Below are 20,825 nucleotides of genomic sequence, written 5' to 3' on the forward strand. Positions count from 1 at the left end.
AATGTGTCTAATTCATATTTATTTAAAAAATAATAATAGTTGTTCTATTTAAATGAATTTGAAGAATAACTATTTTTTCAAAAACAATTTATAGTAAAAAAATAGTAAATTACATTGTTTTTATTTTTTTTTTCAACAAAATTGTTGCTCTCTTTGAGCCAAATTTAAAAAAACAACGTTTTTTAAATCTTTATTAAACAAATATTTTTAATCACTTAAAAAAAGTAATCATTTCTTTAAATTTTTTTACCGAATCTTCTCTTTATATTCAATTATATGTTTAATGTATATGGTATAAAATCAACCTTTTCATATTAATTTGATTTATTTCCACTTAATATGTTTATGAAATTATAAAAAAATACAATAAATTAAAATATACATTTATCTTTATAATACATTTATATTATGATGATAGATGAGAGAGGAAAGAGATTGAAGAGTTAATGTTTATGAGAGAAAAGAAGAGAGCAATTGATAATTTAATGTTTATGAGAGAAAAGAAGAGAGCAATATTTAAAAGTTTTAATACAGTAGAGATAGGAGAAAAGAGAAAAATAATTATTTTTAAATTAAATTATAAATTACTATAATATCCTTACATAAAATTTTCTATAAAAATAAGAGGATTAAATCAGAACTATATAACCATATATAAAAGATTAAGATTTAATATGATGTGATTATCTAAAAAGTTACATAAATTTTTAAAATTAAATATTGGTGTCCATATTTAATTATGCAGTCTAAATTTAATTATCTCACTCTAATATAAGATACTCTCACTCACGATATATATATATATATATATATATATGAGAAGATATCAAATTACATCGATATAATTTTAAGAATTATTATACTATTTTTATAATTTAATGATTTTTTTTACGTATCACGATATTATTCATATTCTCATTGTTTTCTTTTACTTTTCATCCATATTATATCCTTCAAATAGTCATTTTTATTTTGTTGATAACGTAGGAACTTTATGTTATGATAGTAGTCATCGTTCACTCATCCATATGATAAAAATCTATATAAAAAAAACATGTATTATCCCATTTCCAATTTTTTCTATGCAATTAAGATTAAATTCTCATAATAATTTTGCTCAAAGACTACACATTAATTTTGTTCTTGATATATGTTTTAGTATATTTTGAAATATTGATTACATTAATTTTAATTTATATAAATGAGATATTAAATAATTTTAAATTAATATGAAACTTTATATATAAAAAACTTTCAATCCACATGAGTTTTTAAAAAATATTATTTAATTCAAAATTATAAAATAAGGTAATAATTATGAAATTTATTCTTATATAATTTGATTACTCCTTGTATATATTTATTTATATTTGTCACTGCCATTAGTTTTGTTTCATTAGAAGTTGATATGACGTAAACATACCATATGAACCATGTCTATGATCTGTTTACCAATTCATCACTTAGCGGAGCAAAACTACCAGTTTTCGAAACGAAAAATATGTACTTCGATAAAATCAAGAATAAAAACAAAAAAATAATATATATATATATATATATATATATATATATATATATATATATATATATATATGTGTGTGTGTGTGTGATGTGTGTGAGAGAGAGAGAGAGAGAATTAAAATATAAAAAAAATATGACAAAAATCGTATTTTAAGCCTAAACTAAAATTTAGTATCGATCCTCACGCACCAATTGTTCCAAACATAGGATTTGCCGAATGCCAATGCGAGAGTACTCCGAAAAGGTTGAATATTATCCCACAAAATAAATCAGAATTCAAAATAATTTACAGTAAGCCATGGTTGAATATGATGAGCCCGCAGAAAAGATCTACAGTAACGAATTCTTGATCTAACCTAACAAGTCAATACATATATATCATCATATCAACCAGTGAAACTGACTCCCAGCAGGTAAGACAACCGTAAGAATCTCGAATGAATACGACAAATCCAATTGCTCATTCTACTGCTCAGTTTAGCCATCATGCCTACACCTGGAGGATAAATACGTATTATAATTAGAGACAGAAAGAAGACAAAGCAAAGTAAATACTGGATACAATTAATGAACAAGGAACTACTTAGTTAAGTGTTCTACAGCAGAAGACATCATTCGTGCACACTAATGCTATGACGTGTATTATTTTATCATCCTGTCTCATTTCATACTTATTTTAGGAGTACTCCTTAATAGAACCATAGTTGTAACTTAATGGCAGTACAGAGCAGTCAACCCCAAAAATGCTATAGCAGGACAGTGAAATGGCTGTTATATTGAAGATTAAGGATACAAGATAAATAATTAATACAACCTACAAATGTTTAAAATTTAAACAATCTCAAAAGCAGTGGTTACAACTGCCAAAACTAAACAAGTTAATGAAAATAACAGTCAAGTTGCAAAAAAGGAAGGGGGAGGGGAGTCATGACTCATGAGAACAAAATTAGAGGACTATGAACTGTAATGTACCACACCAAAAAAAATAACTGCAACATTTGTGAATCAGACCTATAACAGATAAGGGAGCAGAAAACAAGTATTGGCCAAACTAAATAAACAGAAAGTATGTGTGAATAAGCAGAGGGTGAAAAGCAATCAGTGGGTTGCAGGAAAATGTCAGGCTAGGCACAAAAAAATGCTGCCAGACAGGCAGTAGGACAATCAGACTTGGCCAGTCCTTAAACTCCCAAATCCTGCCTTGACTCCCAGTTCACACAACAGTTTCCTGTCCAGTCTATAAAAAATCCCAAGAAACTTCTTTGAAGAAGGCCAGGAGGATTTTTTTTATTCACAAATTTGCACATTAAACTACTGATTATCAGCATCAACATATGGTAAAAGTAAAACTACTTAGTGTGGGCCTCATACTAAACAAGAATAAACAAAGCCATTACTTTAGATGCAAAATTAATTTATCAACAATATGCGCCAGAGGAGAAACTAGATAGACATGACATGACTAAAGAGTGTGTGTAAAGATGTTTCCAGACCTTCCTATCGACAATAGATAGAATAAGAGGATAATTGGCAATAAAAAAAAAAATAAAACCAACGTTAATAAAAAAACAAGACTGAGCATAAGTAATAAACCTGCTTCTTTTTCTTCTTAGGTCTTCTCTTCCTCCGAGGCTTGTGAGCATCAGAGTTGGAGCTTAGACTACTACCATGACCAGTCCCTGATCTTGAGGGTCTTACTTTGAAGTCTGAGCTGCTTTTGCTATTTGATGTGTTGCTCGATGTGGAAATCTCAGATCTCTGCGCAGATGAATTATGGCCAGAAGAAGACCCAAATCTTGACAACTTCATGTTTGAAGGACGAGGAGGAGGCATCAAAGCTCTAGCAGAAATCTGCCTCTATAAAAAAGGGTGAAGACATTCAAAATTTGCAAAAATAGTTTATAACTGTCTATTTAATTTTAATAGTAGGGAATACTGGGAATTAAAACAAACACAAATTGCTACTCTTACTGCACACCTGATTTTTTTCGTCACTGGACATGCCAGACACACCTTTCCCAGAAGCACTAGAAGCCTGCTCTCTGCAACCAATAGAAAATTTGATACATTAGATTTCATCAAAATAAAACATGTTTGCATCATCTTAATCATTAATGTAATTCCAAATTCCCTAGCATAATGTTGGACAAATGCCAGATGTTTCACCAAAGAAAACCTTGGCTTCCACTTCCTGATTACCAACATCACAAACAAAGGTTGATTCTGCTATTCTCCTTTTAACATTCTAATTTCCCTTTACCTTAATGCACGCAGGGTATATAAGAAATTCTCATTGATATAATTGCAGAAGTATTAAAACATCTCCACTCCACTGACCTTGCACTTTTGTCTGTCCATTCATCATCCGCATCTGCTTCGTCACTAGAACTCCCGGCAAGAAAAAAATCATCATCACTCAGATCCAAAAGACCATCATCCTCACTGCCAGTCTCTGCCACAACAGCACGAAATCTTGTTGGCATTTAATCAAACAAGAATGTGAGATAAATACAAAGGCATATTTATAAATACAAAGCAGAGCTTCAAGCACATTCATGCGAATGACCTAGTTTTCCTTTTTTTTTTACAAACTCAATTCAACTAGGGCTCTCGCACAACTAAAACCAAACTCTTGCAGAATATCAACATCCTAAATCATACAAATAATGGCATGGATGATCAAAATTCAAAAATAATGAACCTTCTAAATCCTTGCCACTTGCAGCAGCTGCAACCAACCTATCTTCAATCTGTTTGCGCAGCCCGTTTCTCCGGTCAACTATCTCCGAATCATCACCGCCGGTAAACAAAGGCACATATTTCTCATTCTTCGGAAAGTACTGCAAATTAAAATTGAATAGTAACAAGATATTTTACGGTCAATATTTGTGGTGATTTCAACGCAACAAAAAAAGAGCAGTGAACACAGACCATGACATATTGAAGATCCTTTTTGAGAGCGGAAAGCTGGTCAGGGTAAGGCTGGGCAGCGGAAGAAGAGGAAGAAGAAGCACGGTGCAGTTTCTCGAGGCGTCTGATTCGTCTTTCGATTTTCCTCCTCTCGAAGAACTTGATCTTTCGGTCGCGTAAGAATATCTTGCGTTCGGCGGCGAGGCGAGTGTGAATCTCCTGCTGCTTCTTCAGCGCCTCCAACTTCTGTTCCTGCGCGTCTCGCACCTCGGGAGGCAGATTCTGCTATACCAGTTCGGAGAAATGAATGGAAACGAATAAGCCAATAGGGATAGAGTTAGGGCTAGGGTTAGGGTTACCTTGCGGAGCATGCGCTCAAGGGATCGAATCTGGTTTTTGAGGGAAACGGAGGGCTTGGGCTTGGGCTTGGGCTTCTTGGCGATGCCCAGAGGCTTGGAGTTGGATCGACGCGTTGCGCTCACGCGCCGCTTGCTGTAAGCACCGTGAGCCATCACTGTCTCACAGCTCTTTTTTGCTTTTGTTTCAGTGTTTTGCTTCTTGTTGGCTGCCCTCTTATCTTACACGGCCAAACCCCACGGAGGGAGAGAGGGATTCGGTCTGATATATATAATGGGGAAATGGTAGTCAAATACTCAAATTACTCAAAATTTTACTTTTTTCTGTAAATATCTATTCTTTTTCTAACACACTCTTTTTCGTGGTTAAGATTTATTCATAAATATAAAGTTAAGAAAAAAATTATTAAATAAGATGTAAAACTTCCAATATTTATAATTTCTGACAAATTTCAATCACACAAAAAATATGTTAAAAATTGAGTTCCTAACTTTTTTTAAATAAACTATGAATTTTAGTTTTATCTAGGTTGATTTTTAAACTTTACTTTTCTTATTGCAAAGACTTAATATCATTTTTGATCTTGTATGTTTCGCAGTTATTCTACTTAGTACATTAAGTTCTGAAAATTTTATTTTGATTTTTTATGTTTTTGAAATATATCATTTTAATCATTTTTCTTTCCTTATATTTCATAATTGTTTCATTTTGGTACATTATATTTTAAAAATTTCATTTTAGTTCTTTACGTTTTCAAAATGTATTATTTTGATCTATTTTCTCAATTTTTTGTTAGAAACGTCAATGTTCGTTGTGGTCCAATCTTTGCATTGTTCGCTTTCGTCCATCCCCAATTGCAGATGTTTGGATGAGAAATCATCTGCTTGCCAGAACCAACTGTGCGTAACAATGGAGGTTTTGCTCGTAGACCTCACAAAGAGCCACATTGTAACTTTTTTCATTTAGATATGGGTCGATTGGTGAGTTAGAATCATACTTTTGTCTTTCGTTGAAGACAATTCTTACTTCTACCTCCCCTACTTCTGTTTCCAATAGCCTAATTGTGTGAAAGGTTTTGATTTTTCGGTGAAGAGTATAATAATTTTTAATGGTTCCAATGAGACTCTGCTGATGTCGTTCGATCTATATAGTATTGTATTTTTTACCTTTTCAGGTATGGAAGAGGTTGGAGGAGATAATAATTTTTTTAACTTATTTTTTTAAAAATAAAATAAAATAAAGATAATGATAATTTTTAGTCATCACTATGTAAAGTTAATTATTTTAAAAGATTTAATGTCACTTTTAATTCATTGTGTTTTATTTTGGTACATTAAGCTTTAAAAATTTTATTTTGATCCTTTATATTTTTTAAATGTATCATTTTGATATTTTTTTTAAAAAAAATTAAAAATTAACAAAACATTATTTCTAATGGAAAATTGAGCCACTTACATCTAGACATTGCTCTAAAGTTTGATTTCAATTTCAAATAATCTTAGCTCAAGTTAGACAACATTATAGCAAATTCTTCAATAACACCATCTCAATAATTTAGATTCGATTTGAGGTGATTAGAGACTCATAGCATCATCAAGACTCAGAGAATTATCAACATTCAGATATTTAACAAGTTGCTTATTTTAAGATAATATATTGGTTATTTTTCTAATCATTAGAGAAGATTTATGTATTATGATAAGCTGCTTAAAATTAAATTTGTTTACTTCTTTAAGCAATGATTGCTTATGATTACAAAATATTTTCTTGTCTCAATTAAAATAATTGAACTTAAATTTTAATTGAAACAAAAGTAAGTGAAAATTAAAAAATGCTTCATTTGTTTTTAATTTAAAATAGAGAAAAAATAAAATAGGAAACTTTATAGTTTTTTAAAAACATTTTCACTTATTTAACTTCTTAAATAGAGATGATTATTTCAATTTGTTTCATAATATGAACTCTGTTCTCCGTATAATATTATTTTTTTAAATGATTCTTTGCATAAAAACATGGCAAACTTGTAAGCTTAAAGAAAATATTTTTTTATAGGAAAAAAAAAGTCGCTTAAAAAAAGGCTAAATTTTAATTTTAATTTTCTTATAATTTCAAATCCATAATTTGAGTCTCTTTATTTTTAAATTTAAACATTTAATTTTCTATTTTTCAGAATAAATAATTTTAATAATTTTGTCAATTAAGAATGTTCAGTTTATAAACCATCAAACTAATCCAAAAAAAATTTGAAAACCACTAAAACAATTTTTTTAAAAAAAATCACATATTTTTTTTATAGGATTTGATTTCCGAATTTTATTATAAAAACCGACCAAACTGGAGAAACCACACATTGAAATTATATTGTTTTTTTGGTAATTAAATAAAACATAGTTTTTTTTACAATTACTTCAAACATATCTTACCCTTTCTTTTATTGTTATTCGGCTTCTTAATTATCTTTTTTAGTAAGTCATTTATTATCTATATTTCTATATTAAATTTCAATAATTTTTTAAAATAAAAGATTAATAGTTAAAAACAACTTTGTTTCACAATATTTATATTTTTAGATAATATAATTATATGTTCAAAAATATTTATTTATTATAAAAATAAACATTTATCTTATATATTAGAAAGACTAAAATATAAATTGTATATTCAATTATCTGAGTTGTCGACCAAAAAAAAAACGAGTTTATCTTATAGTACGTTTACTAGTAGTAGGATCTTTATGTCTTTTATCATGGATCTTTTCCTGTTTGGACGGACCGTTCCTATGATTTGAATAAACCATATAATTGAAGATGATTAGATAAATGATTTATAAAAGCTTTTAACGGGTTCTCTTTAAGCATACGGCTAGGAATCATATAAAATGAATTAAATCACTTCGTCTAAAAGGCACACATTCAAAAAAGAATCGTCTTAAAACCATATGATCACAATTTGACAACTCAATTATCGTAATATCATCATATATCTCTCAAAGGTCAAAAACAAAGTTGGAATTCAACCTCTCATGACATAAGTAGCTAGTCTCAAGTACTATCTATGCTTAACACATGGAAAGGTGATATTTACTTTGGCAATCTCTCCTTCTTGAAAGAGATTAACTTTTGGTTGTCTACTGAAGAATATCCTTAGAGAGGAGAGAAACCATAGACAATTTATTTCGAATGATTAAAGAGTAACACAATGATATTGAATCATCCTAATTAGCAATCAATCACCTGGATGCAATCATCAAAATCAATCAACATTTGACAGGGCTCTTGGGGTTGGGGCTCTTGACATGATTAAAGTTTCAGCATCACAAAACGACGGGTTGCTCTCCTTCCAGCTCAGATATGACTATCAAGGAGTCAGTCATTTCAAGAGAGAGAGGCTCAGACTTGGGAACTGGGTTGATTACCTACAAATGGAAAAAGGTTTGTGAGTAGCATGTTCAAAATGAAGTACTGGGAAAATAAATTTGGACTGCTGTTGGCGTACATTCTTCTTGTTCTTCACATATCCTATGGCTACTTCTCTCCGTAAATATGCTCTCTCAGAAAGCTCAGAAAATGATGGATTCTCTCCTTCTTTCATGTAAAGGCCAATATCCTGCAATAAGAGAACAAGAGAGTAAACTGAACTGCTACAACAGCAACCATGTAGACATTAAATAAAAGGGTCCTCACTCCTCAGCATTGTTCGTTTGTTATGGAGCAGGTTGATACTCATGTTCTAATTTAAAGGCCATATACTTTTATAAAAAAAAATGTGTAACTTAGGTTGACGTTGTAAGCAAGCCGTGCCAAATCAATTTGTCATTTATTCATTTGGTAAGGTACATTATTTCAAAAGGAATGTAGGGTAATTAAGGAAGGAATTTGTCCGTGAAATAAAATGGTATGGTAGGAAAATTAAAAGAAAGGCATGACACCAAGTATCACAAATATCACCTTTCTTAGGATAAATGTTTAAGAGAAAAAGTATCACAACGTGAAAGTCGAAAGATATTACCTTAACATATATTTCATCTCCCTCCGCATTTAATACGTCTTTCCAAACTTCATTCAGTTCACTGTTCTCTGCCACTGATTTTTCAAGTTTGAAAAATAAATTTAACATTGATAAATAAAATAGACCACAGCTATAAAAACTCAACCAAGAAGAGAATTAAAATTAATGACCTTGAGCTGTTACAAGGCTCATTATTTCCTCTGCTGCAATGTAGGTCACTGATGGCTTGATTCTACTAATCTGCAGCATTTTATATAATATCATCATCAAAAGACACCACAGTATAAAATTTGAAAGGTTAAAAAAAAAACAAGAGAATTACTTGTTTCCCCAATTTTGAATCAACAATTTCTGCAACTAGATTTTGCACCTACAAAATATCCAATTCAATCCAACTATGCTTTACCTCTCTGTTTCATAAGAATAACTAATATTTCAAAATGAATAGTCCCTATCAGCATAAAAGATATGCAAGACAGAGATAGAGAGAAGGTAAAAATGTCACCTTAACCCCAAGTTTGTTGCAGATATTTTCAGCAAGGAGGAGAGAATAAGCAGACAGCTTGTCTGCCTTAGCTGGATCTGAAAAAAGAATAGTCAACCATAGGCCATTTTCACTCACAAATTTTTTATGCATAATTACCTCCAAGAAGCCAGTCTCTGTCAGATATGACAGCAATTGACATAGGAACATCCTCATTCTTCAAAGAATTCTGAATATTCAAAATGGTTTCCTTTAAGGTGTCATAGTCCATGGGATTTCCAATCTGCCAAAATTGAAAGAAGTGAAAGATCATACCAGAAGCAGGACCACACTAAAAGAAATTTGAATACATTAATTGACTGCATGAGACAATACCCGATGAGAAACCCGGACATTCTTGAGTTTATTATGACCATTGATGTTGCTTGCCTTATTAATCCTGTCATCTAATGGTGTGTCTGATAACACTTCCTGCATATTATTTATGGCCAGAAATGGTAAATATTACACTTCCAAGTAAATGCGTATATAATGTAGAAAGAAGGGGGAAAATGCAGTATCTAAACCCTAAACAATCTCCAGTGTCATAAATTTGCTGGTAGTTCAAAATTAAGATGAATCCACATCAGCAGCAGAAGAAGTTTGGAGGGGTAATGCATTTTAGATTGACACATATTTAGATTTACACAAATATAGCAAACAGTAAACCATCTTAATTCCTTAAAAGTGCAATTCCACTAGATTGACAACACCAATGTGCATTATAGACACTGGCAGCATACACTAACAAAAGTATAGATTGATCAACAAAGATTCTAAGATATATAAGGACATACCAAAACACTTTCGGGACCAAGATAGTTATCATACTCTTGAATCATTTCTACAGCTTCAGGGCGCCACCCAAGTAAAAGAATGCATTCTTTCGGTCCAAGATTCCCGTCTGATCCCTACATGATGATAACCAATAAAGGTTAACATATCAAATAGTATATATGGTATCATGCTCATTCAAAACATGTATACAACATAGAACCGGAAGCCATACCTTGGAACCTGATCTATTAGGCCGTTTTACAATATTAGCAAGTCTTACTTTACTCAACTCAATGGCATGTTCCAGATCCTTTTCAAGTATTTCCTCATTATGAATTTCGTGGTTTCCTTCTTTCCCATCTAGGATTACTTCTGGCTTTTTAGTATTAGTATCCCGAAGGGATCCAATGAACAATACCTAACAAGAAAAGTAAAGTGGTATCAGAACGTATGCTAGTAAGCTTTGAAAATTGACTAATGTAAACTAAAATTTAACCAACAGGCCATTGTCCTGTTGGTGAACTGGATCCAATAAACAATACCTAGAAGGACTTAATCAAAATTATTTGACAGCAGTGCATCATTATTAAAATGAAACCAGGGAAAACAAATGAAAATTAAACTAGGTAGACAAACAGTAAAAATAAGCCTAACATATTAATGGGAAAACATTGTAACAGAACAAGAGTTAACCATCTTATTGATTACTCATTTTGCTTGCAGACCAGTAGATATACAGAACTTGTAATGGATATTTAAGTGGATACCCATTTGTAATAAACCTGCCAACCTAGGTGAATCTCTAGTTTTTTTTTTTGACATCAAGGTGAATCTCTAGTTGAGAGGGCCAAAGTTTGGCAATCGGAAAAATGCCTTTAGGGAAATTGTCAAAAAGGTAACGCAAATTTTTTTTCATACCAAGGAATCAAGGACACAAAATGTACTATGCCCTAAATTTTAATCCAATTTCTGTCTTCTGATGCCAACTCTCTTTTTCCAGTTTACCAACTGTTTGATCATTAATTTTGTTCTGATTGCAATTTTTACGCACTTTGATAAAAAGATCCGGAACAATGACCCATGACCTTTGTTGAAATTATGAAGTTTTAAGTAAAGAGAAAGCAAAAGGAGAAAATACAGGCTAAATATTATGAGATTGACATTGACTTGATATGATGTGATGTATTACAATGTGATGATAAGATCATAAAACCTAAAGCAGTAACCCTTATTTATACTAATCATAAGCCTAACTAAAAAGGAAGCAAATCACAAGATAAGGAAATATGGAAACCAATCCTAAGATCCTAAGAGATAGAAAATAGGAAACTAATCCTAAAGAATAATCTAATAACATATAATAAAAACAGTATTGGGCATTTTCATATATTCTAACACTCTTGTTTATTTGGACAACCATTTAATGCCCATTTTTCAAGTTTTTTTTTTTGAATTAAAATATATGTTTAAAAGTATTTATAATGCTTATGTAAATTTTTCAAAAAAATTGGAAAAAGTAAGTTGCTTTAGTGCTTTTTCGTAAGTGAAAATTAGTAGTTTCAGAAAAAAGACAGAGTCACTTTTTAAGCTTTAACAGATGGGCCCTTAACCATGAGCTCATAAATTCCAAGACAAAAAGGTAGACAGGACAGATCTCATATAAATGTGAATTAGACAAAGGTATGTATTAGTCTGCATACTTTGTCGGTTTGCTGCAGAATTTCACCATCATTTGGGTGGAAGTATATTTTCCCACTCCGGTAAAGACCACATACAACAGCCTGAAATAATATCAAAGTAGAAAGCATTAATGAAAAGTCTATAAATGGAAATTTGAGTCAAGAAATTACATTTGAAGAAAGTAATTACTTCTTGAAATCTATGTCTTATTTGCCTATATGTCATTCCTTCTAGATTAGGCAAGCTGCAAAGATTGAATACATTTTCTGCAAATGGTAACTAAAAATTAGAACTCAAGAATAAATGCATGTACATCAACTAAAAAGTCATCATAAAAGGTTTAAACAGTTTTCAAATTTAAGGCAAAATACCTCAGCCTACTTCAGTGTAACACCAACTAAACTAGGAAATGGAAGCCAATATCAAATTAAAGGATAGAACAAAAAAGTCTAAAATAAAATATGCTTTATGTTCACCTTAGAATTTGATATTCAAGTCTAACTCAACCTCACAAAACCGGCTCACAAAGTAAGGATTGGTCAAGCTTTATAAGCTCTATTTATGTTGTCTCTAGGCGGTATGAGACTAAATACACCCCCTTGACACTGCAATTAAGGTAACCCAAAGAATCCACAATTAACGCGACATTCCAACACACCCCCTCACTCCGAAAGCTATGGGCTACTAATCTAGGATAGACATTGATATCATCTTAGAATTTTGGCCTAGAGCCAAACTCAATCCCACAAATCTGACTTCTAAGGTGAGGATTGCTCAAACTTTATAAGCACTATTTAAGTCATATCTCTAGGCATTGTAGGACTAAACACAACCCTCAAGGCTGCAATTAAAGCAATCCCCAAAGAGGCAGCAATTAAGGCAGACTAGGAGTAACAACAATTAAGACAACTTTCCGACAGTTTATTTACATTGATAACAACTAATTGAAAAATAGAAACCTGCTAAATGAATAATTTGGTAGCAGCTAGGCCCAATTCACATATTATAAAAAAATGAATTTATCTGAAATATATTCTGAATTATTTTGGTAGAAAATGAAATAAATATAAAATACCATTACAGAATATTTAAGAAATAGGAAGTAATCCATGCAAACATGGCATATATGAAATGTAGAGAACATAGATGCAGTACTTCGATAATTTAGCAAGTGCCTGTAGATCTTTATAAGTCCCTTCTGCCGAGAGCATTGAACAAATAGTTTCGATGCAACATTTTCTACTGGCTCTACTTTCAATGCTGAGATTGACTTCAACAACTCACATGTCTTGGAACTTGAAACCTATATTCATTAATTAATAAAATTTCAAATAAAGTTTATTCTCTGCTTTTTATTTTTAGTTTTAGTTTTAAACAAAGCTGCTCATAAGTCATAAGTAACAAACCTCAACAATGGTGGGGACAGAATCCATGTTTGGAATTGGTTGAAGGGCTAAAACAGAAAGAAATGCATCTGTGTCAACTTCATACCTAGCATACAAACAATCTGAAATCCATTAACTTCATTTAAGTGAAATTCAGCACATGACAAAAGTCAAATTAAGTAAAAACTAGTTACTCTACTAAAACAACTGAAGCTATCTATGTGAACAACTGAACATGGTGAAGCTTGTAATTGGTCAACATGGGATATAGGAAAGTAAGAGAAAATGCTTTTCAACCACTACAACAAATGTTTACCAGTTTAGTCATTTGGAGAAAATGTGTGCATTAGAAAGAGGAAGAAGATTGCCATATATCAGGTGAAGTAACTTCATGATTAATTTGGCTCCATGTATCTATTTATCCTGATAAATTAGGTGTAGTACAAGTGTCTTACAGTAAGTACAAGTCTGGGTAAATAAGTACACCACACTCTTAATATAATTATCTAACAAAAATGATTTTACAAACTGTTCAATCTGCAATATTTTCTCATTCATTAAAGTCCCTAGATCCATTGACTAAACTCCTCACAAAATTTGTATCTGCAGCTGAAGTTAAAGAACAAATACCATGCTTATGTCACATTGTTAAAATGGTTAGATGAACATAGTTTGTGAGATACCAACAGAACCATGTGTGAATTTTACAGCAGATAATGAAACAGAATTTAGTGACCCAAAGATATACTGGAGGTTTGAGGAAAAGTTGAGTAATTTGACAGTTATTTGGTCAGACATTATTTTTCCGGCGAGTCTTATGAGCCAGTTTATGTCTTCACCATACACCACCTACTCAGAAGCTCTTACTGACAAATAATATATACTATGCACAAAAAAATTCAGTGTTGGGTATTGTGCTTTTGTTCAGGATAAAGCCAGCTTCATGGTATAGTGTTGAAGCGGGGTATTGTAGCTGCAAGTTATAGTGTTGAAGCTGAGTATCATACTATGGCATAAACAACTTTTGAGCTGATGTGGATTCAACACTTGCTTCCAAACACCTTACCAGTGTGATTATGAAGCGATAATCAGGTTGCCACTCATATCTAGCAATCAAGCAACTGAAAAATTTGTTTACAAAGGCTTTCTCTGTAGTTAGAACTAGTTTAGTTGTAACAAGCTGAACTTGATCAACATTTATGGAAACAGTTCTAGTGATTTCAATTTAAACTGCATTATTAAGACTATAACCACCTGACAATAACAAGCTAAGTCGATCAACTCTTACCGATCCCCTTTTGTTGGCAGTATAATTATTGCACGTGCCTTGTTAGCTGCTGCTCTTTCAAATGATTTAGTCAAACTAAGGCTGCAACTGTAAAGCCAAAAATTTCACGTAAGATGATAGACCTCAAAATTTGTGTCAGAAGGGATGACCAAGACTCATTAAGCCTGAATTATTAGTGTTTGTGCAGTATTTGTGTCTTTAGATAGTTATTTAGGCAGTTAGGGATCTGAATAATTATTGCTTCTGTAGTATTTGAGTCTTTAGGCAATTATGAATTTGTGTAGCAGTTACATATTTTGTGTGACAGACCTGTGGGAGGCAGTCAGTTTGTTATTTGTGGAGTCTTAAAGGACGAAATTCCTTGATAGGGGGAAACCCTGTGTAATTGATATACTGTTCTACAAATCTGGTCTATAGACCACATTATTCTAGTAAAATTTAATTAATTTCTGTGTGTTCTTGAGTCCAACATATGAGACGTTAAAGAAAATAAGTTCTAAACCAACTCAACATATGATAACAATTCATTAGTTTTGCTTTTACATACTACAAAAATAAACACTGACAATTTTACGTAGTTCTGTGGCCACATACGAACTAAGTAGAGAGTTTTTCTAAATGTTGGATTGTTTAATGTTAATTGCTTCTTTTTTTTGGTTCTCTGACTATGGGAATTTCTCAATCAGATATCAGTGGAAATGCACTGCAGAGCTTTATTGTGTCAATGACCTTAATTTCTCTCATAAGCAAACAAGAGGAACTTACAGAGAAATTAAACACAAATAATTATATTAAGACAACAGTAAACAGGGAAACAACAGACACATACAGCAAGATGTTACCTCTATAAAATGAAAGAGGATAATGTTTTTGCATTTTATCCGTATTTAGCAATATATATTTCCAGGCAGTAAAGCTAGAAAATAAGAAATCCTTCATTTGTAATATAATTGGTGAATGTGATCTCTTCACACACAGTCCCACTCTGTTTTACATTCTCTAAACAGAACCTTTACCTAAGTCAATCAAGTAGTACAGAAAAGTCTCTGGCTTAAGAAAAGAAACAAATTGTAATTCTACAAAAAGGTGCTTCCATGATTAAAATAGGAAATTAACCAGCATTGATACCTCTTGGTAAGGACATCAATATGATTTAAATCTTTGGCAATATTGTCTGCTACTCTATCAATCTGTTTTCTTGGAAGATCAGACATAAGAAGGATTCTCTGCCTCCTGCGTAGAGATGAAAAAGCATATTGCAGAAGCCAGAAATCAGAACACAAGATAAGGGCAATGGGAAACTACCTTGTCTGAACCATTTACCTAGCTGTAGCTGTGCCTAAGAGAACAGAAAATTCATGATACTTATTTAACTGCTTTAATATGAAGGGAAGATGACTATTCATCCCACAGATAATAATATGATCAGTCTCCAGAACTTGCATTTGGGCTCCCTCCCTAAGCTTTTGCATATTACTCTGTTGTGAAGACTCAAAATTAATGGCATGCACAGAAAATATTGCTTAATGAATGCTTAATAATTCAGATTTTACCCTAAATTGTTCAGTCATCGTACTTAGAAGTCGAGAGTAAAACAATATACCCCATATTGCAAGAAGAAAGCCAATAACACGCTCAACACGTGTTGCTTGCTGTAGAAGAACAAAAAGTATATTATTTGGTTACACAGAAAATGCTTACAAACAATGTGAAAGGGGTAAACAAAAAACTGGTATACAAAGTCCAAAACAAAATCAACATACTTTTAAGTGAGTAGACGATGAACAAAGACATGCCCAGGCTTCCCAGAAACAATCTTCCAGAGAATTTTTGTTACCCCTGTATAATATAATATTGACCCAGAGTAACAAACATATATAAGCACAACAGCAGTGAACTCAAGTAACAAAATTTTAAGCTGTCATGATCTAACTCAGTTGTTAGCAAAGGAGAGACATTGAACTCAGAACACTCTTAAAACAATGACTTATCTATGATTACCTGAACTTAAAGAACAGGAGACCACCAATGACAACAAATGAGAAGCACGCTAAAAGGAGCACCACAAAGAACCTGAAAGAGTCTATATGATTGTTACAGATACGCATACATACATACATACATACACACACACACACACACACACACACATATATATATATATATATCATTAATTTTTTTAATAACAGGAAATAGTTTGTAACATAAACAAGACCCACTGGCTCCATTCATCATAGAATAAAGCCACTCAATTTACATAACTTTTACTAAGTGTTAAGAAAAATTCTCAGTTAGCCTTCTTGGCCTCAAATAAGTAAGCTCCTTAGTCCTTTGGAATAGCTGCAATGGAGTAATGCAAGTGTTCTAGAAGCATAGCACCCAAAGAAGCAATGCAAACTTTCCTACCCAGAGCTAATTTTGAAAAATGTATTGTTCCTTAAACATTTTTGTGTTTCTCTATCTCTAACCATATGCACTAAATCACCATAAAAAAGTCATGTTTCCAGAGAATAGTCCAGTTTTTTCCCTGAAAGCTCACAACAGCAAACTCATGTCTTATAATATAAACCAAACTATCTATTTCAAATCTACCAAGATAACAAATAATGCAAAAATAGATGACCATAAATAAAAAAAGCTTCCAATTTTTCAGAAAGAAAGTCGGTTTCTGTTTACAGTAAATTCATGAACATTATACACCAAAACTAATGATAAAATGTCAGACTTTTTTGAATTTATCTTTATGACAAAAAAACCATTTTAGCTTGATAAAACACTAAAACTGCACACTAACGCAAATCATTAGCAAGATGACATATATAGCATATTTTTGGACTTAAAAGCTATGTCATAACATATTAATGCTGAAAAACTGATACTAAATATAATCATCTGATACCAAGATAAACACACCAATACTTAAAAGGCTTTAGTCAAGTGAGGTGCTTAAAATTTATTAAACCACCAATGGATAGAAAAGTTCTCAGCCAAATAAATGATGAACTGATTAACTTACGTGGCAACATTTCTTTCAAGCTGGATGTTAAATAAGTATAACAACCGTGCTAAGCTCCATCTAATATCATGAATAGAAGGCAAGGACACGTCTAAATTAAGAGGCTTAGGTTTATTCAAGGCATTAGAAACACAAGCAAAAGGCAAGCTTGTTGCACTACAAGTCTGAAACACATGTGGAAGTACTGCTTGGCCAACTTTTATCATTAGATTATACAGCTGCTTATGGGTCATTCTGAGTATGATGTACAATGACATAAATTGTATCATGCTTCTAGCCTGTGGACCCTGAAAAACATATTGTGTTTTGAGAGATTTAGCTAGCACTAAGTACATCAATTTACCCAACATATTTGAGCAGAATACAACCATGATATTGACATAGACAAATATTTAAGCAATCATCGAACCATTCTTTTTTATCACCACAAGTTCCAAGTCGCTGCATGCAATAATAGTTATTTCTGATCACCTTATAATTCTATGCATCAACGTTTATCAGTACATATTGCCATACAAATTATAGTTGGCATTTTCCCATTGGAAATACTGAGCCTGTTATGTGATGACATTGGTAATCGCAACACCATTTCCAAAAATTCTTACTTGCATAAAAGAAACAGAGAATCATGGAATATATTGAACAAGAAATCCAACAAGGAGTTTCTTTTAGCCAGTATGACTAGCATTCATTTTACTTACTCCATTATCAGGCACTATTGACAGGAATAATGTAAAGGATTTTTAGTGCTAAAAAAACATAGTTGTTCTCATGCATCACATGCTTCAAAATAAGGAATTAGGGGAAAATGCAGCAATATTAACACTTTAACACTACATAGCATTCATCATCAGATACAATTTTGAATTGCATGTTTGAATTCTTTTTTGTTATACCATTTTCCAAGTTTTGTCATACATTTCTCACCTGAGTACTATTATTATTTTTCTTCATCCAAACAAACTCGGAGCCCAAATTTTCCAGGACATGTTTGTAAGTGGTGGAATTTGACTTAACCTCTGACCTGTGAGAATCAACTTCCCATCTCCCTACAGGAATTTCATCAATTCACCTTTTAGTTTTAGTTAAGAACAGCCATCAAAAAATTAATCCGTAGAAATTACTTCAAATCAAACAAAAAAATATATATATCATGGGAAATAGTAAGGAGGACAACAAAAAGAAAATTTGTAAGAGCTGAAACAACAGAATTAAGTTCTTCCAAAAGAAAAGAAGGATTAAAGAATAATCAAAGTTGATTAGAGATCAAAAGCCTCCACTACGACAATATAGAAGCTCACGGATAGAAACATTCCAGAAAAAATAATTTGAACACAAAAAAGAAGACAGATAACAATCTGTAACCATCTTGTTAAAGATAAATCCACTCTGGAAGTTACTAACACACGCACACATACACACCAAAACAAATAAAAATAAATAAAACCCAAGATATGCTGGAAATGAAGTTTTATGACTTTGACAGTGTGAATCAATAATCTTTGCATAGTTGATTGAGTTTCTTGGTGTGTTATATGCATATATCATGAGCCCAATCCAAAAGCAAGTAGAAGTAATCTTCCCCTTTCTTTTCTTATGAAGCTATAGCATAGTAAACCGATAAAAGGCTCAAACAGGAGATTTCAAGATGTGTAGTAGAAAGAGCAACAAAATGTGCCTCTTGTCATAAACAGGCAAACAACCCCAACAAATTAAAGCTTAAAGAACAACATAGTTGAGGACTCAATTGAAACCTTTGATAAAATAGAAATAAGAAATGGAAATACAAGATCTAACAAATGTAAACAATTTAAGACTTGTGACTGTAGTTGGATCACTCATTTTATAATTTCATAGACATCAGAAGGGGGAAGAGTACAACACATCAGAACTGGTCACAGAACAAGAGAAGACCACGAGAAGAAAATAATATATAGTGGCCAATTAGAGAGCTAAATGATTAAAGAAAAAATCTCATTGGTCAATTAGAAGAAATACTGATGGATTGAGGACACAAAAGAAATGTCAAAACAGTAATCAAATTTGGAAATGGGTAGATCGGTAACATAAGAGCAGTGAACAACAAACCAAGTCATTAAAACTCCAAAATCATAGGTAAACTCCAAGCTTACAAGCTTGAGACAAAGCAGTAACTTGTACAGTGGGAGAATGATTGGGGAAAAAATTGGATTAGGCCATTTTAGATACACAAAATCGAATAAAAAACTTGGTTGAGTGAAACTTGAATTATCATCTGACAATGATGTCACAAATGACATATTAAGTAGGTACATAAATCACTATTCAGTTTTTTCATAAGTCAAGAACATATTACCCTACAGAAACTTGACAATGACAAGTTTAAGATCTTGCACACTCAAATAAAGCAGCATTATTTCAGTTGATAAAAACTGAACGGATAAAGTCAATTATGGAATTCTCTTGGCTCATGGGGCTCACCTTCACCGTGCACTCTAAGACGACCCACGTGTAATGCTGAAGATCTGATCCAGCTGAAGTGGCACGGCATAAACCTCCTGCGAAGTATCAATAGCAATTAAAAAGAGAATTTTTCATATAAAAACTATTCTACCACTTCAAATGTTTTCTGCCTTGAGGACATGCAAATCCATTGAAGACAAAATGAGACTATCATAAGTAACATAAATTGTTCCCCAATTATATAATTCTAAGTGTAGAGAGAATGAGAGAGTGCCTGGAATTGTTGGTAATTGATGAGAGGTGGATGTGAGTTGGTGGTATAATCCATGGCTGACAGCTATGCAAGTGAAGGAGAAGCATTCTGCCTTGTTCCAGAGGGAGAGATCAGAATTGCCTGGCAAGAAAAAAGAAAGAGACGCCAACAATAAAATTAAAAGTAAACGAACTGAAGTCAGTCACAGAGTGAAAAATTTAATGAATACTAAATAATAAGAATAATCAAATATGGAAAGAAATATGAGACGAAAAGAGAGAGAAACTAACCCAAGATGAGTAAGTGAGTGAAGGATGATAATAATTACCCAAGAGGAGAGGACGAGTGTTCATTAATGTGTAGAGTAGTGGGGAGGTTAAAATAACATAGTACCATCATTCAATTCAACCAATTGAAAACCACAACTTCACAAAAAAAAACAATCAATCCCTTTCTCGCTTTGGACATGCTCTACTTAATAATGGAGCTCTATGCTCATTGCTTGGTGGACCATAATACCATTCAATCTCAATAAAATATCTTTCTAATATTAACAACTGTCCAGAGGCATTTAACAAGGAAAAGTTATGTTATATATCATTTTTTTATGGTTTTTATAATTTATATAATATTATGAGAGTATTCGTCGACCAGTTGTTTCTAAA

The 20,825-nt window shown here is 32.1% G+C and overlaps 2 protein-coding genes across 5 annotated transcripts; both read right to left on the bottom strand.

Annotated features, from left to right (window-relative positions):
* Nucleotides 1-1,753: 1,753 nt before the first annotated feature.
* Nucleotides 1,754-5,046, bottom strand: LOC100811305 (rRNA-processing protein EFG1). 2 transcript variants are annotated; one of them, XM_041013455.1, is made up of 7 exons: nt 4,791-5,046; nt 4,453-4,713; nt 4,223-4,361; nt 3,859-3,973; nt 3,500-3,563; nt 3,115-3,372; nt 1,754-2,017 (listed from the first exon to the last, which is right to left on the bottom strand). In XM_041013455.1, the coding sequence occupies exons 1-7, from the start codon at nt 4,941-4,943 to the stop codon at nt 2,012-2,014; spliced, it is 996 nt and encodes a 331-aa protein (XP_040869389.1). In that variant the 5' UTR covers nt 4,944-5,046; the 3' UTR covers nt 1,754-2,011. The 2 variants fall into 2 exon arrangements, with proteins under 2 accessions (XP_040869389.1, XP_040869388.1); XM_041013454.1 differs by having other exon boundaries at nt 3,115-3,378.
* Nucleotides 5,047-7,736: 2,690 nt separating this feature from the next.
* Nucleotides 7,737-20,601, bottom strand: LOC100785453 (putative ion channel POLLUX-like 2). Of its 3 annotated transcripts, XM_006606331.4 has the most exons (25): nt 20,451-20,601; nt 20,182-20,301; nt 19,926-20,002; nt 18,393-18,514; nt 17,466-17,752; nt 16,451-16,522; nt 16,213-16,288; nt 16,003-16,101; nt 15,773-15,927; nt 15,578-15,682; nt 14,450-14,536; nt 13,183-13,267; nt 12,932-13,079; nt 11,966-12,042; nt 11,797-11,877; nt 10,329-10,514; nt 10,117-10,230; nt 9,656-9,751; nt 9,440-9,563; nt 9,302-9,378; nt 9,119-9,166; nt 8,967-9,036; nt 8,797-8,870; nt 8,284-8,394; nt 7,737-8,203 (listed from the first exon to the last, which is right to left on the bottom strand). In XM_006606331.4, the coding sequence occupies exons 2-25, from the start codon at nt 20,265-20,267 to the stop codon at nt 8,102-8,104; spliced, it is 2,559 nt and encodes an 852-aa protein (XP_006606394.1). In that variant the 5' UTR covers nt 20,268-20,301; nt 20,451-20,601; the 3' UTR covers nt 7,737-8,101. The 3 variants fall into 3 exon arrangements, with proteins under 3 accessions (XP_006606394.1, XP_014628318.1, XP_014628319.1); XM_014772832.3 differs by lacking the exons at nt 19,926-20,002; nt 20,182-20,301; nt 20,451-20,601 and adding an exon at nt 19,220-19,342; XM_014772833.3 differs by lacking the exons at nt 19,926-20,002; nt 20,182-20,301; nt 20,451-20,601 and adding an exon at nt 19,253-19,322.
* Nucleotides 20,602-20,825: the final 224 nt, after the last annotated feature.

The sequence above is a fragment of the Glycine max genome, chromosome 20 (genome assembly GCF_000004515.6).
Source record: "Glycine max cultivar Williams 82 chromosome 20, Glycine_max_v4.0, whole genome shotgun sequence".
In the NCBI taxonomy this organism is placed as follows: Eukaryota; Viridiplantae; Streptophyta; class Magnoliopsida; order Fabales; family Fabaceae; genus Glycine; species Glycine max.

Coding starts and splice junctions, on each gene's coding strand:
- LOC100811305 (XM_041013454.1), bottom strand. CDS start 4,943: ATGGCTCACGGTGCTTACAGCAAGCGGCGCGTGAGCGCAACGCGTCGA. Junction 3,564..3,858: donor TGGACAGACAAAAGTGCAAG/GTCAGTGGAGTG, acceptor TATTGGTTGCAG/AGAGCAGGCTTCTAGTGCTT. Junction 3,379..3,499: donor CCAGTGACGAAAAAAATCAG/GTGTGCAGTAAG, acceptor CCTTTTTTATAG/AGGCAGATTTCTGCTAGAGC.
- LOC100785453 (XM_006606331.4), bottom strand. CDS start 20,267: ATGCTTCTCCTTCACTTGCATAGCTGTCAGCCATGGATTATACCACCA. Junction 18,515..19,925: donor TCTTAGAGTGCACGGTGAAG/GTGAGCCCCATG, acceptor AAATTCCTGTAG/GGAGATGGGAAGTTGATTCT. Junction 16,289..16,450: donor CTCCTGTTCTTTAAGTTCAG/GTAATCATAGAT, acceptor TATATTATACAG/GGGTAACAAAAATTCTCTGG.